The sequence below is a fragment of the Schistocerca americana genome, chromosome 7 (genome assembly GCF_021461395.2).
Source record: "Schistocerca americana isolate TAMUIC-IGC-003095 chromosome 7, iqSchAmer2.1, whole genome shotgun sequence".
NCBI lineage: Eukaryota > Metazoa > Arthropoda > Insecta > Orthoptera > Acrididae > Schistocerca > Schistocerca americana.
This window is the reverse complement of record NC_060125.1, coordinates 295,108,933-295,126,359: the sequence shown is the minus strand read 5'-3', so window position 1 is coordinate 295,126,359 and position 17,427 is coordinate 295,108,933. Positions and strand designations below refer to the sequence as shown.

Here is a 17,427-nt window from a genome sequence, read left to right as displayed (position 1 = left end):
CTTCCCCAAAACTTTTTACAAAAACAGCCTTCAGAATTCGTAAAGATCGTATTTTGTACATTCAATAAAAAATTAATAGAAATGAATATTTACATGAATAGACCTGTTACACTAATACAGTACAAAATTCTTATACTCTGCTGAGAGACTTTATAATTAATACTTATTGTAAAGAATAGTTACTTAACCTATGGGCCCATTGTTAATACTAGTGTGTGTGTGTGTGTGTGTGTGTGTGTGTGTGTGTGTGTGTGTGTGTGTGTGTGTGTGTGTGTGTGTGAACAAAAAGCTGAAGTACGCTACCCATAACCCTAAACTACCATATGTAATCCCAGCTGTAGCCTACCTGTCACTGGAGTATGCTCACAACTATGGATGACAATTTAAATTTGCTAACTACGCCACTACAGGCGCCACTGCACTTCACTTGCCGTCTCTGATCCCAGAGGCTTTGATAGATCCCTGAAACAGCTCAAGACATGGCAGCCACACCCAAATATGAAATGAACACGTATTAGACGGGATAAAATTAGCTGCAATTACATTAGTAATGGAAATGAATAAAAGTACTATATGTACCTTATCGGCTACACCCGTTTCTCATACATACTCCCCCGTCGTGCCCCGCTGAGACAACTCGATGGATGTTGCTGTCTCTGGCGTGGCTGATACGCTGAGTTGGTCACTACTCATCTGAGATGGAACTGGATGTACTGAAACTTACGGTGGAAAGTTTACACAAAAAAAACGCGGCAGACTTCACAAGTTACAGTGCAAAGACTCTACCTCTGTAAACAAGTTCTCATAAATATCATACTTTTAGAGTTCTCTTATGTGCTAGGTCTCACACCAAGACACCAATTACCGGACTTGTTGAGGAATTCCGTACCTTTTGCATTACACCGTTCATACGATAAATCCCGATGACTGCACATGTTCAGAGACGTGACATACCATCGTACGAGAAACTCGCCACACTCCAGAAAGGTTGCGCCCAGCAGCAGCGGCATGGGTGGGCACAATGGCCATGTTTGTATATCCACCTCCAAACCCTAAGAGAATGGTACAACGCACTGTGGCATGTCCAACACGCCAACGGAAAAAAAAGAAGGAAAAAAAAAAAAAAAAAAAAAAAAAAAGTGTCACTGAAAATAGGTGCAACACTGCAGTTGTGTGCCCATGACACCAGTGACAAATATCGCAAAAACAAATAAATGGTGCAACGCTGTAAGTTGTGCCCAGAACACTGTCGATATGCATCCAGTAGCTCTTCCTCAACAAAGACACAGTAATAGGTATGGTGGAAAGACAAAACACACATGAAGATCGAGTCTGTGTTACCACTTACTCGGAAGAGTGGTGGCTCCACCATATGACGGGAAGTCCGGAAAAGTGAGTTAGACCAACACTTCGTTTTTGGAATTAACCAAGATTGCGTAAGGATCATATGTGGCTTTGTAGCCCCTACAGGCTACATATGTACATGTTAAAGAATATAAATAAAAACAAATTACCACACTTAATGTCTAACAGGTACATAACAGAAGTATGTTTTCTAACCAAGTCTATTTTACAAATGTTTCCGTTTTGTTTCACACACAGGCAACACTTTACTTTCTATACGAAAACTTCATTCTCACGCTCCTTACATTTCAACATATGTAAATGACTCCGTCCGTGTATTTGTGCGGATTTTTCTCGAGCCCAATCCGCCCGGTCGTGGCTTCAATCTTGCCCTCCTTCTCTGTTTCGGTGATTGGAACTCGCGTTAGGACCATGTATTTCGATTGACTCATCCCGCTGTTCATGTGAATCTCTGCGCCACCAGCTCATGTCGTACTTGCGGGTATCATTTTGTCTCTGCAAGTTACTCTGTCATCCTGAATTTTGTCTTCCATAGTCCTGCCTCCAGGATGTTCCCTCATGCTCATTCCTCCTATCGTTGTTATTGCGCGGTGCTCCACGAAAGTCGCCATTGTAATGGTTATATTGCCCTTTCCTTTGATCATGTGCCACTTCTTTTTAAAAATTAGCTCCAACTCGCACAGAAGGCTTTTGAGTTTTTCAATATTCGATCCGCACTTTCCTACAAGCAGAGCTGCTTGGCAGTTTCGTGAAACAGAACTTAATTATTTCAGCATCACTATGTGGCACATCAAGAAACTGATTCTTTTTAATTAAAGCCTCAAAGAGCTTCGTGGGGCTCTTTTATCCTGATGCCTCCAGATCTGGACACAAAATGATTTCTTGTTTTATTCGGTCTTGCATTTCGCGCGACCAATATGTTCCAAGAAACGCGTCGGTGAATTCTTGGTAAATTCGGCATGTACCTGCAACACTGCGCATTTTCTCAGATGTCGTGCCCTCAATGTGCCCGCAGATAAGTTCTAATTTTGCTGTCAGTGGCCAAGATATGGCAGCATGTTAAAAAACTGTGACAGCCAAATTTTTGGGTGAATTGAGCCTCCATTTTCCTGGAAAGTTTGGAATTTGAGGACCGATAAAAAGTGCTTGTAATCAAACTCTGGTCCCTCTTGCACCTTTCTATTGGTTCTAGTATCGAACGCGCCCGTCTGTTCGATGCGAGCTGACATCTCTTGTTGCGTGCTGTGATCACATAGTTCTGCCCCATAGTGATACTGGAACTGAGTGTTGGTTGTTGTGGTCAGGCTGTAATTTTGCATCCGTGCGCTCTCTGGTCTGTTGTGTGCGCTTCGTAGTCCATTACCTTGTGCCCACCCTGTGCACGGTGGGCCGCCGTCCGGCGCCACACTTCTATGTCCACTAGTCATCGCCACTGGACGTGGTGTACCAATTTGTACTTCATGTTCCAGGCATGCTACATGTTCTTCTAGACTTTCACACTTTGGGTGGTACCCGCGATGCGTTCTTCAACGCTTTCCAGCTTTTGCTTTGTGCTCGCAAGTGCTTCCTTCCCCTGGGCTTTTATTGCATCAATTCCTAACGCATTGACGTGTCCAATTCGCCTAGTGATTCTTGCACAGTTATTTGCGACATTTGCCATTTTTTTTTTTTGGCGCCAGCTGCTTCAACTCTTGCTAACGCTGCTTCCTTCTTGGCTTCAACAGAACTTTTCTTCGCCTTGACACTCGTCTTGCCGACGTACGCTATTTCACTCTTCACTTCGTTCACAATCGCAAGTACCTTATTCTCTACTTCATCCATTCTCTTTTCTAGGCTGTGCTTTCTGTCCTTTACCACCCCCAAAATCTCTAATAATAAATCCTTCGGCTGACTAGGCCTGTCTTCACCAATTGGTGATTTTTACTCTAGACACTTGAGCACTGTTATACTGTCGAGGCTGAATTTTCCTCAGTATTTTCTCATTTGTGTTCTTATTTATATAAACAAGTGCCTCCACATGCCTTTTCACTTCTACTCCCCCCTCCCCCCCCCCCCCCCCCCCTTCTTTCTCACTGATTTCACCGTTAAGAACCTCCTGTTGTCGGTCTGCCACCAATTCGTGTCTAACATCTGTGTTCCACACCTCCCGTCCTGTAGGAAAACTCAACAATTCTTCATCTGGCTCAACTCTGTTGCTACCCTGATCCTGCTCCATTGTTTGCAGTCTGTTTATTCGAGATGTGTTCAACAACAGTCGTGCCCTGCTACTAGTGAACATTCGTTCACGGAACGTCAACAACAACAAAAATATAACAGCGAAAACCCCTTGTAACACAAAAATTGCACTAATTGACTCCTACCACTAAAAAAAAGAATTTAACCCACAAGTACAAATGTCAATAAAACAACCCCTCCAAAATAATTTCAACGCTGAAGCAACACTGTCAGTTTCAACGGAATGTCATGTGGTACAGAACCCACACACAACCAACACACACAAAATAATACAAACTGTCAGTTTCAACGGAATGTGATGTGGTACAGAACCCACACACAACCAACACACACAAAATAAAACAACATGAAATTACTAAATAAATTAACAAAATCAATGGTTATTACATGCGTGTCGCAAAATATTTCTATTCCGAAATCTAATTACAGCAAAGAAAATTAATTATGGTGTTTTTCTTTGATCAGGAAATGTTATCAATCAAATCCTGGCGGGAGAACGAGACATGCACTTGACCTCCTCCTTATCTACCAGCTAATTAATTATCCGCACAATGATAATAGAAGGAAATGATGGTGGACCCTCCTAGTTGGTAAAATAAGGAGTGCTCACTCACAATAATTTAATAAAAATCGTAATCTACTCAAAAGAGAAAACTTTATCATAATAAAAAACAGGAAATGGGATTCTGCCTATATCTACGAAATGATATGCGGATTAAATATCACAATGAGATTTATTATATTTCAGAACATAAATGAACATGATTTTCAACACACACACACACACAGTAGGTTAAAGGATAGGGTATACTGAAATATTATGAGAATAAGAGTTGGCTCGAGAACAAGGGGCTCCTACTCTCTGTGATGCAATAGACTGACAATAATGACTGGAGGTCCTAATGAATCAAATATCAATCTCCCGACTATATAGCAGTATCGCAATTAGTAATGAGAGCTGCCATGCAGCAACTCTGTGTCGAACCCTGGCCTCAAAGGCTGTCCGAGAATTCTAAGTTCTTCCGAAAACGAGCGACCAAGTTGCAAGACCATCCGACTCCGAGGAAGATCAGATTTCGAATCCCCTGCCTGCGCAACGCAAGAGCGAAGCCAACATTGCTCTACTCCCTACTCTGTTTGAAAACTGCGAATCAGCATTCAGTTCAGATTCTAAAATTCCCCCACACTGTCTTAGAGCATCATTCGCGCCAATAGTGACTGTTCCCTCCAATTTCGAGCAGGGCTTTATGACTTCAACTAGCCTCAGTTTAAGTTGATCAGTCATGCCTCTGCTTTTCAGCTGAGGGCACTGAACTTGCCGTTTGACCGGCTATGAAAACAACCTGCCAAGACCACCGGCCATCTGGCACCAGACACTTACACCCAGCAGGGCACAGCCCACAAGAATTCTCAGATCAAGAGGACAATGCAGTCAGTCGGTGCCAGGAATCTTCATTCCGGACGTGCTGGAACAGTAAACACATAAACTGTGGCGACACTCAGATGTCTCGCAGGTAGTTTCGCCCTGCACACAATAGGCGGAACTCGACCGACGTCAGTCGTTCTGCCAGGCGCTTAAGCCTATTGTACGAACCCCTCAGAATTCAGGGAAGTGCAGCCCCCAATTGGAAACGCAGTGTGCTGCGTCCTCCAATGCTCGCCTCGCACAGGCCACCCAGAGAAGTAAAACAACATGTTTAGGAATCAAGTGAAAAGTATTCTTTGATCTCTCAGTACAAATACTCTCATTACAGTAACCTTATTTGGTCTGTTACTACCGTGCAATGGCATATAACATTAATAAATTTGATGAAAATAGAGGAGACATGCAAAAGAGGGCATGGAACCTCTCAAAAACAAGTATGTGTGTGTGTGTGTGTGTGTGTGTGTGTGTGTGTGTGTGTGTGTGAATTTGCCTAATTCAGACCATGGTATGGTGCATAGCGAAGGGTACCTTATACCACTGCTTGTCATTTCCTTTCCTGTTCCTCTCGCAGGTAGAGTGACGCAGAAACGACTGTCTGTGTGCCTCCATATGAGCCCTAATTTCTCGTATCTTATTTTTGTGGTCCTTAAGTGCAATGTATGTTGGTGACAGTAGAATTGTTCAGCAGTGAACTTCAAATGCTGGTTCTTTAAATTTTCTCAATGGTGTTTCTCGTAAAGGATGTCACCTTCCCTCCAGGAATTTCCACTGTATGGTGAATAGCAGTCTATCCTTTTCATAATATTGACATAGATTCTAATTATATTTTTAGTCCAAGTTTGTTTCATAATTAATAAATTCTACGGAAAATCATATAGGCAAAGAAGCAGCTACTTCAAATTTTAGCTTTCAAATTACTTTACTGTAACTTGGTCCCATTCTGTCACAGCTTAAATGACTAGTTCAAAGACTCTCTGAAAAAATGTTAATTAGTCCTTATTTGTAATCAACTTCACATTATTATTGTAGTAAACTTAAAAAAAAAGATAGGCGGGGTCAACTGAAGTTTGCAGCACCACCCACTTTCTTTGACCTGTGACATGATTGTGTTTTCCTGCGTGACGTTGTTGTGTGGCATATTTGAAATGGATCATGTGTGACAATGTGGTTGGTGGCGTATTTGAAATGGACCATGTATTTAGAGGAAGTGATGGAGTATGCAGTGGTGGTGTTTAGTATGGAATGTTTGTTTCCAAATTGTTGGTGAGTAATTCACTGAAGTCCTTGAGTACCGTAGGTGAGAATAATAGTGGAAGAGTTTGTGGTGGTTTGTTGGTTAGTTATTTCAGCGTGTAGTTGGCATTTGTGGGTAATAGATTCATTTTTGTATTTGGAATTATTAGTGCAATGTGTTGTTTGTGGTTGGAGAATTAATTTTATGTCCTGTTTTTGTTAGTTATGGATGTGATAACAAAGTCCATCAGTAGGTTCTTGCATGCCACAATGAGGGAAGAGATGTTGGGCATGATCAAATTCTTATATTTATTCAGTCTTATATTATTCAGTGAAATGTTAAGTTTCTGGAGAAGGAATGAGACATTTGTAGCTCAAGTAACCTAGACATATTCTCATATTACACCTTACCACTTTTTAACAAAGTTTACTGCTTACGTATTGCAGTAAAGTTACTTGCACATTCGCACATTATATACTCGAGACAATTATTTTATGTTAACTTGGTTCATTTAGGAGATGACTTTTCAGCCCTGGGAACTTTGTGCACTAGTGTAGATGCAAAACATTTCTGCTTCACATGACTTCAAAATTTTATTACAGCAACTGACAAGAAATTTATGTACTTATTTGTTACACTGTAGCCTGTTACCTGTCACTTAAACACAGGCTGTATTCAGTCCTACAAATAAGCGTACGGCATCGTTGGCCAGGAGGCCCCATTCGGGGAAGTTCGGCTGCCAAGTCTTATAAAAATTATTACTATCAATAACTGATGTTTTCTGTATATCAGCAGCTAATTGTACAGTATACATTACTATATCCAACACAGTACTACTTCCCATTACCATAACAAATTCTACCATTAATAAAAATAGCAGCTATTAAAAAATCTAACTATATCTACTACTTTTATAGCATGAGTTATTGTGTGCCACATTCCACAATGCACTCCATTGCTCCCTGGTCCTTGTGTGCTGCAGAGGGTGTTGTGGCTGCATCTACCTCTTCTGTTGTATGGAGCTCCCTGTTTGTGAGGGACAACTCCTGTGCTCTGAGGGAGCATTGTTGCTGCCAGTGAGAAGTGTAACCACAAGCTGGTCCACATCACCCGGGTTGTAGGTGATGAGTCATGGCATATGGCTGCATTTCCACTCTAGTGTTGTTATGATCTCCGTGCATGAGGGTTTTGCTGTTGATCTACAGCAGCCGTGTACCTCAGCTGTCATTGCTGCATTGCTTCTTGATCATCTGTCACAACATCCTGTAGTGCAGTGGATGGGATTTGACTGATAGGTAACATGCTATAACATGCTACAGAAACATTCCTTGTAATAATGTCTGCAATATTGTCCATGATCTGCTGTTCTGTCTCACCGGAGTATTTCCTTTATATCAAGTCTTTCATGCCAATTCAGTTGCTCCTGATCGTATCAGCAACATCGGCATAAGTGGGCTACCCCATATATAGTATGTTACGGTGTGCCTTTTTCACAACAGCCACATTAAGAGGTTTCTCTTCAACCGATTAGATGCCAGTGGGTGGTGTGAGGCTCCTGACCCCTGCAGAAGTGTGTCAGGCCTTTTGAAGAATTCAGGTACCTCACTCCTGGACTCTGTTTTGGGAGAAAACCATAGGTATGCCTTGCAGTTTGGGCATCATTCGATAGTTCCTGCCACTTATTATGGAGGATCTGACTGTGAATGGACATATTCTAAGCATTTCATGCAATGCCTGAACTGGCACAGTACGAAAAGCTCCCATCAGCTGAAGAAGTATTCTGCACTGTGCTCTGTTAACCCCTGCTGGTGTTATGAGCAGACATCTGTGCACCCAACACTCATACAATATACCATGATCACAGTTAGGATAGCATTATGATACATTCTTATTGTTTGCATGGTAGTGTATAATCATAACTGGCTAAGGTAATAATTTTGTTCATTGTGATCCTGTCTCCCTTGTTTATTTCATCTGTATGTGCACTACAATTTTGTCACTCGCCCAGGGAAGAGGATCTGGTGATGGACTTTCTCTTTATAGATATTTTGCTTGATTTCATAATAGGTTCCCTTTTAACAAGTGTGTGGTCTTTTCCGGTGCAACAGGCAATTTCTCCTAGGCACCACTAATGTAATTATTGGAGAAATATGTTACATCTGTCTTCCGGGTTGCTTCTGGAGCTTCCGTTCACACGGGTCACCAAGTTGTCGGACTCCTGTGACTATTTCATTATCTTGCAACTTTCCTAATACTAGGTCAGGTACCAGATCCCATGGGCAGTTCAAATCCCTCAGGTGGTCCAAATGGCTGCCCACCATAAGTGATTAAGTGCCCCTGTGATGTCCACTTTATCATTGAATGTCCTGTGCAGCTTGCCAGTAAAAAGCAACAGTAATAGTGGCTAGCATAACTGCTGACTCTGTTCTTTGTTCCATTCTTCTCTTTGCCAAAATCTTTCCTTAGCGAGTGTTCATTGCAGGCAAATTTTCACAGTATATGTCCCAGCCAAGGTGTCTTCTTTATTCTTGTACTTTCCACTAGTTTTTTACCTCTCCTTTTCTTAGAAGTACTTCTCCATTTGTCAGTCTGTTGCACTTTCAGTGTTGTTTTTCACCATTACATTTGAAAACTATTGAAGTATTTTTCTTTTTCATTCTGCCCAGGGTTCATTGCTGTATGATAGTACTCTCTAGGTAATTCTTAATTCTATCTGAATTATTTTTGCAATCAAAGATCTTTCACATCATCAAAAGTTTTATATCTATAGATATTCTACTTCATATTTCCTCCACACTGGTTACATTTTACATCACTTAATGTTTTTAAATTTTCCAAGGTATTTCCTTCTAGTGATATTTCATGGAACCTTCATTCTGCAAAATTCTCGTCAGTTTGGTCTTTCATGCATCCATCCTCATTCCTTACTCTTTTTCCCAGTTTTATGATACTTCCTTGATAAATTGTAATTCCTTTTCTGGTTCAGTCAAATGTGCTTGAAGATCTGTGTACATATAATTGTCTTCATTTTTTCTCCTCCTACTGTTATGCCTGTTGCTTTTCCTTATATTTTTTCAGTTGGTGGCAAACAGCACCCTGGTCTAACACTTCTTCCATTATCTGTTTTGTCTATTTCTATATCACCAATACTTACAACTTTTGGTCATGTGTCTAGTTCCTTTATGTCTTAAGTTACACTGTCTGATCAAAAGTATCTGGTCACCTATTAGTGGACATTATTATGAAGTGTGTCCACTCTTTGCCTTTATGGTGGCTTGAAACCTGTTGGGGTCACTTTCAGTGAGGTGTCTGAATGTCCGAGGTGGAATGGCAGCCCATTCTTCCCCAAGAGCCAAAACCAGAGAAGTTAGTGCTGTTGGACACTGGGGTCTGGAGCAAAGTTTACATTTCTAACTCTTCCAAAATATGTTCTCTTAGGTTCAGTTTGTGGAACTGTGCAGGCCAGTCCAGTTCAGGAATTTTATTGTCCACAAACTATTGCCCCACACGCTGTTCTATGACAGCTTGCATTTTCATGCTAAAGCAAGCAATCATCATCTCTGAATGGGTCATCTACTATATGCAGTACTAAACACTGTAAAATGTGTTCATATCCTTTTGCATTTAGTTTTTGCATAAGCAAAGTAAGGAAGCTACACTCTCATCATGAAAAACACCCCCACATCCTAAACACCACCTCCATATTTTACTGGGGTACTGCACATATGGCAGGTAATGTTCTTCAGTCATTTGCCAAATTCAGTCTTTTCCCTCAGGTTGCTACAGGGTGCAGTATGATTCATGACTCCAAATCACTCATTTCCAGTTATCCACTGTCCTGTGACATCACTCTTTACATCACCTCAAGCATTACTTTTAGCATGACTACAGGCTTATGATGAGCCACTTGACCAATGTACCCAATTCTTTTTAACTCCCTACACTTTGTGTGCCAAATAAGGATGCTTGTGATCAGATAATGCCTGCCCTTCCATTACACACAGAGGACTTCATAATGATATTCCAATCCATTCAGTCTTAACCTTTCTCCCAGTCAGCACAACAGATGTGCTGTTAGCTTCCAGCATTCTTTCTTCTTCCATCTCCAAGCATCTAATAGTATTTTGGGTTCCATTTCGTTTCCTGAATTGAAACTGACTCTTGCTGCTCACGTTATCTTCAATTTTTCTTTGTAATCTTCTGAATTAATAATTTAAAGTGTTAAATTTTTCTGGACAATTTAAAGTGTTAATTTTTTTCTTTAATATATTTGTGCGTGTGTCTAAACGCGCGTGCGTGTGAGGGGTGGCAGGGGAATCATTTTTATATTTTTATTGTACACATTTTTACAACTTCATTGCCAATTTCTTATATGTGTTTTCAACTTTTGGCTATTTCAGATGTTCCGGATCTCTCTTCAGATGAGTCAGAGGGTTACAATGAAAATGACATAGAAGAAAAGACAGATGCAAAATGTCTGTTTTGTTCTGACTGTGTCAACATATCAGAAAGCCTTATTCATTTGAAGGAAAAACATAATTTTGATATTTCATATTTAAGAGCAAAATTCAACATGGATTGTTATGATTACATAAAACTGATTAATTACATCCGTACGAATAAAATTGAGGCTAATGAAGTGATGCAGTTATCAGACCGGGTGTGGAATGATGACAGATTTCTAAAACCAGTGTTAGAAGATGATACATTCTTAATGATAGGTAATGTGGAATTTATAACTTTTTTTGTATAATTTGTAAAAATGTCAAGTTGCATCATTCCACTGTTAACTGTAAATCCCAGCTATAACTACCCAGATGAGATTGTCCATAACTAGGATGAAAGCAAGGGCATACCTTTTTCAGAAGGAACACTTCCTGAATAGGGCTGTGTTTCATGATACTAATTCCAACAGATCATTTAAATATTCTACATTCCTTGTTGTGTTTAGGGCATCACTGCCACTGAGTACTTGAGGTCACATTTTTAATATGTCCAATCTTACCAAATGTCAGGGGCAGGCACAGAATTGTAATTGGATCCTTCTATCACCCACTGGGCTCATCTTGTTAAGTTAACTGAAAACTGTAGAGAAAACCTCAGTTTGCTTGTACAATTAGTTCCCCCCCTTCTACTATAATCATTGGTGGAGACTTTAATCATCCAACAGTCAACTGGGAAAAAGTTAATATTTTGTTAGTTGTCGGGATGATAAGGCATCCTATGAAACAGTACTAAATGCATTTTCTGGAAACTGCCTAGAACAGATAGCTCAGTGTCCCACTAATGGTGGAAATGTACTGGATCAGTGGCAACAAATGAAGCCATGCATGGAAAAATGGACTAGTACTCAAATGTAAAAGCTGAGAGAGAATTGTTGCCATGTGTTGCTGGCTGCAGGAACTATCAAAATTCACATTCATCTCATCCCTAAATATCTCATTAGGATATTTAGGGGTGAGATCAATGTCAATTTTGATAGTTCCTATACCCAGCAACAGGTGACAACCCTTACCTCTAAGTTTTTACGTTTGAGATTTAGCCCATTTTTCCGCACACATCTTCAAATAGACCTGACCTTTTTGAGGATGTCCACACCGAAACTAGTATGAGTGACCATGCAGTTGTGGCAGCAATTATTACCAAAATAAAACTAAAACAAGCGGAAGTATTTTCAATAAACTAGATAAAAATCAGTAGTGTCTTATCTCGGCGAGGAACTTGAAACTTTCACCACAGGGCAATAGCATGTAGAAGAACTACAATTCAAGTTATTATTTTAAACTGACAATGCAGTGGGTAGATCTGTACCCAGTAGACCAGGTCACGATGGGAGGGACCCTCCTTTGTATACAGTCACTGTAAAGAAACTGGTAAAGGAACAGAGACAACTTCACAACCGATGTAAAACAAAGCCTAGGGGAGATGTCATGGTGACTCATGTTACATTTTTAAATCAGTTTTTTTATTATGCTGACTTTTTATCAATCTGTAGACATATATTTTCTTTTGTAAATCATCATTATGTATTATGCTATTCAGGCAAAGATCTTGAATTAATATTTAAACAGGGAAGGGCATTAAAATTAAAGAACAAGTATGTAATTTATATTGTGATTCACATTACAAATTTGGGACATTCTTTTTCTAATGTACATGTTATGTCAAAAGTGTGAGACTATTAGGAGTATGGATCTGGTTTTTATCACAGAAAATACATATTAGGTTGGCATTCAGATGACACAGTTACAGATTTCTAAAAATATTCATACCATGTAAAATATTGTAATATAATGAAAAAGTGTGTGATTCAATTTTCTGTGGTTCATGTTACTAGTTACTACTTATTGTTGGAAAAACTTTTGCCTGTTAGCAGTGAAATGAAAATGTGACATTATTTACCAAATAAGATAAACTTAACATTAACATTTCACTTTTTAAACACTACGAAAAATTAGAAGGGCATGACATCTGGGAAAATAAACTGTAAATTAAGTTAAAAGTCAGATAACTGAAAGTGTCCTCTTGCACTGACAACATCAGATGGATTGATTTACTTTATAATTTTGTCCTGTGTGAACAGAATTTCATCACATGTTGCAGGCAATTTCCAATAGTGACCAGCATGCTCCATTGCATATTAGGTAAGATTTTCCAAAAACTGCACATACTTCTTCGGCATAGAATTTGCCATCATGTTCTTCTTTGTCTCCAATTTTTCACACTTTCTATAGTTTCTTCAGTGTGATGATCTGCAGTAGGGAAATTCTTTGGAGACAGCAGATATGTTTGTAGTACTCCTTTCTTGTAGTGAAAGTAGTGTATTCTTTTTATGTGTGGTACTGATGATTCCAAAGAAAATATTTGAGCCAGATTAAGTTTCACATTGGTTTCTTGAATTTCATCAGTAGACATATGAAAAGCTTGTGTAGTAGTGGTACTTGTAGCTGAGCAAAAGTTGATACATCACCTACTGTGAATTTTCGCTTTTTTAGTGCATTCCACATTTGCCGTTTTGCAACAGCACCAATTCCATCTATGGCTTCTTTACTGTGGGATGTAGCAAAAAAGTTCCAATAGATTTCCACATTGTGGAGCAGCTGAAGTTGAGATACAGTAGCAGTAATATATTTGTTTTTAAATTGCGTGGCAGGCCTGTCTGACCAGATTGAAATTACCTTCACATTTTGAGGTACATTTGACAATACCTTGCTAATGTATACAATCACAGTATCCTTGGAATGGGTTAACTTGTCTGAAACAACAACAGTTGGGTGATGAGAATCAGAATGCCACAGTGATACCATGAAAATACTAGCTTGTGTTTGTGCTCAACGTGCATTTTGCACCTCATGTTGATAAACGCAAGTGTAATTTTCAGCAAAATCAATATGCCGCGATGCAAACTCCTTAGAATCATGGCTCAGAACCATTTCCTTTTTCTGATAGTAAGACACAGACTGAGCGCCCTTTGTATAATAGTGGTAGAGCCTTCTTCTACATCTACTTGTAATACTCTGCAAACCACCATGAGGTGCATGGCAGAGGGTACGTCCCCTTTACCAGTTATTAGGTTCTCTTCCTGTTCCATTCATGCATGGAGCATGGGAAGAGTGATTGTTTCAATGCCTCTGTGCATGCAGTAAGTATTCTAATCTTATCCTCATGATCCCTATATGAGATGTACGTAGGGGGTTTTAGTATAGTCCTAGAGTAATCATTTAAAGCTGATTCTTGAAACTTTGTTAGTAGACTTTCTCGGGATAGTTTGTCTATCTGCAAGAGAATTCCAGTTCAGTTCCTTCAGTATCTCTGTAACACTCTCCCAAAGATTACACAAACCTGTGACCATTCGTGCTGCCCTTCTCTGTATACGCTCACTTGAGCAATATTCTAAAACCAGTCAACGGGTGATTTGTAAACAATCCCCTTTGCAGACTGATTGCACTTCCCAGTATTCCACCAATAAACCGAAGTCCACCACCTGCTTTACCCACGACTGAACCTATGTGATCATTACATTTCATATTCCTACAAAGTGTTACACCCAGGTGTTTTTACGAGTTGGCCAATTCCGACAGTGACTCATTGGTATTATAGTCATAGAATACTACATTTTTTTGTTTTGTTTTGTGAAGTGCAAAATTTTATATTTTTGAACATTTAAAGCAAGTTCCCAATATCTGCGTTAGGTTGAAATTTTATTAACATCCAACTGAATATTCATGCACCTTCTTTCAGATAGTGCTTCATTATAGATAACTGCATCATCTGCAAGAAGTCTGATTTTACTATTAACATTGTGTGCAAGGTCATTAATATACAGTATGAACAGCAAGAGTCCCAACACACTTCCTAGGCCCACTCTCAAAATAAAGGTTACTTCTACATCTGAAGATGGCTCTCCATCCATGATAACATGCTGTGTCCTCCCCACCAAAAAGTCACCAATCCAGTCACAAATTTCACTTGATATTCCATATGATCATACTTTTAACAATAAGCTTAGGTGTGATACTGAGTCAAATGCTTTTTGGAAATCAAGAAATACTCCTCCTACCAGGTTGCTGTGATCCAAAGCTTTCAGTGTCACGTGAGAAAAGTGTGAGTTGTATTTCTCATGGTTGATGTTTTTGAAATCTATGCTGGATGGCACTGAGAAGGTCATTCTGTTGAAGATACCTCTTTATGTTTGAGCTCAGAATATATTGTAAGACTCTACAACAAATAGATGTGAAGAATATTGGATGGTAGTTTTGTGGATCACTTCTGCTACGCTTCTTGTAGGCAGGTGTGACCTGCACTTTTTTCCAAGAACTTGGCACGATTTTTCATTCTAGGGATCTACGGTAGATCTTAGTTAGACGAGAGGCTGACTCAGCTACAAATTCAGTGTAGCATCTGAAAGGGATTCCATCGGGGTCTGTAGCTTTGTTCAGTTTTAATGATTTCAGCTGTTTTTCAACACCACTTATGTTGATACTTTTTCATTCATCTTTCCAGTGATACAAGGATTAAATTGGGGCAATTCTCCTGGGTGTGCCTTTGTAAAGGAACGTTTGAAAATGGAGTTAAGCATTTCGGCTTTTGCTTTGCTACCCTAAAGTTCAGTTCCTGTCTCATGTGCCAGGGACTGGACACTAACTTTGATGCCACTAACAGCCTTTACATACTACGAGAATTTCTTTGAGTTCTGTGAAAGATCATGCAACAGTATTCTGTTACAGTAGTCATTAAAAGGGTTCACTCATTGCTCTCTTGACAGCCAAATGCTTTTTTTTTTCAGCTTCTGTGGCCCTATGCTTTGTCTTGCACCTTTTATGCAGTAATCTCGGTTTCTTTAGAGTGACTGTATACCATGGAGTTCCCTAACCATTATGAACTGTTCTACTGGGTACATATTTATCAAGTGCTTGGTCAACTATTCTTTTAAACTTGAACCATAGTTCCTCTACATGTCCCTGCCCTGTGCTGAAAGTTCCAAGTTTCTCATTCAGGTATGACACTACTGATTTTTTATCTAGCATACTGAACATATATATTTCTGCTTGTTTTAGTTGTCATTTGTTCTTCGGTAATCATTGTTGCCACACCTGCATCATGGTCACTGTTACCAGTTTCGCCACCAACCTCAAAGTTGCCATTATATCCAATATATTTCCATCATGAGTGCGGCTCTTGTTTGACTTTAATAATTTTTGAGCCATTGTCTTCCATCTTCCAAACATACCATGATAAATTCACAATTTCCAGGTCATCAATTTTATAGGCTTCGTTGAAACCTCTACTGATGCTTCTGTTGACTTTTTATAGCTTCTTGCAGATGCTTCTTCTTAAATTATTGGTATTTTCTTTCACTCTTTAACTTTTCCCTCCTCCTTTTCTGTCATTCTGCTGCTGTTAAGGGCATCCTCTTCTTTTAACCTTAAAAAAATATAACTGTGACTCAGATTACATCACTCAATGTTACACATTTAATTTTCAGTTTTTACAATATTGGTTGAAGTTGGCTCTCAGGTTACATGAAATTTCATGCTGTTGTATTATAGGTATTTTTATACCAACCCTTAATTTACCTACTTCTATCTTATATTGTTTATGCAATACTGAAACTGTTAATAAAGATAATGATATACTAATTCTCACCTGCCAGTGAGTGAGTTGAAATGAAGGTCCAGAATCTCCAATAATTCACGCTCTCATCAATATGAAAAACATATAGCCTTATAAAGGTGGGATTCATATGCAGCGTCTGACTCATGCGGCCGCCGTTGTGCATCTGCCGCACTGTACTGCTATAGATGGTGTTAAACGGGACTGTGTCCCTTGTTGCATCAGCTGCATGCGGCTGACGCTGCGGCCGCGTGCGGCTGCGGCTCAGCCGGTCTGAGAGCAGTGTAGATGCAGCCGCAAAGGACAACATGACAGCATGTCTGAGGGAAAAGTACTGTTCATGGTGGTGGAAGATGAGAAACTGGTAGAAATGGTTTCTAAATTTTCTTGTATCTACGATGTATCGTTACCAGTATACAAGGACCAAACTGTGAAGGATAATGCTTGGACAGAGATAGCAGAATAAGTGGAAAGAACAAGCAAGAAAAGTATTATATACTTTCTGTTTCTTCATAATGTTTGTTACTTAGTTGTCAGGCAAATAATGGATATTGTAATAAACAAGGATAAGTAGCATCGTCCCACATAATATTCAGTTATTATTATGATAATGATGAAGTGCACACAAAATGAATACCAAAACCTGATGTATGTCAGAAAAGTTCAATTTATTGTAATGTGCATACAATTTTTTAAAGATAATTCAGTAATGCTAGGGAGCTCAAAGCCTACTTAGTTCTGCTAACGTGACCACTTTGCCACGGTGTCATCCCTGCACCTACACCACTGTTGAAGTATTCTGTAAATGAATCATGCACAGAAAATCCGTCAGCATCTGCATAACCGCCACTCCTTGCTAATGCTTCAAGATTTTCAGTAGGTAGTGGTTCACTTCTGTTTAATTCAAAATGAGCTCGTTATTTTTCTCTAAGGATGCATCTCTAAGTAAATTGTGTAAACAGCAAGCAACAATACTCAAATTATCAGTCATTTCTGGCTTCAGACTGATCGGAGAATAAAATATGCGAAATAGTTGACTTAACAGAGCGAAGGC

At 39.5% G+C, this 17,427-nt stretch overlaps 1 protein-coding gene across 1 annotated transcript in view; it reads left to right on the top strand.

The window, feature by feature from the left end:
* LOC124621970 (protein arginine N-methyltransferase 1) overlaps window positions 1-17,427 on the top strand; it is a 99,859-nt gene that overhangs the window by 4,384 nt on the left and 78,048 nt on the right. The window contains exon 2 of the mRNA XM_047147504.1: window positions 10,661-10,981. Coding sequence (XP_047003460.1) covers window positions 10,661-10,981 — 321 coding nt within the window. The remainder of the gene's footprint in view (window positions 1-10,660; window positions 10,982-17,427) is intronic.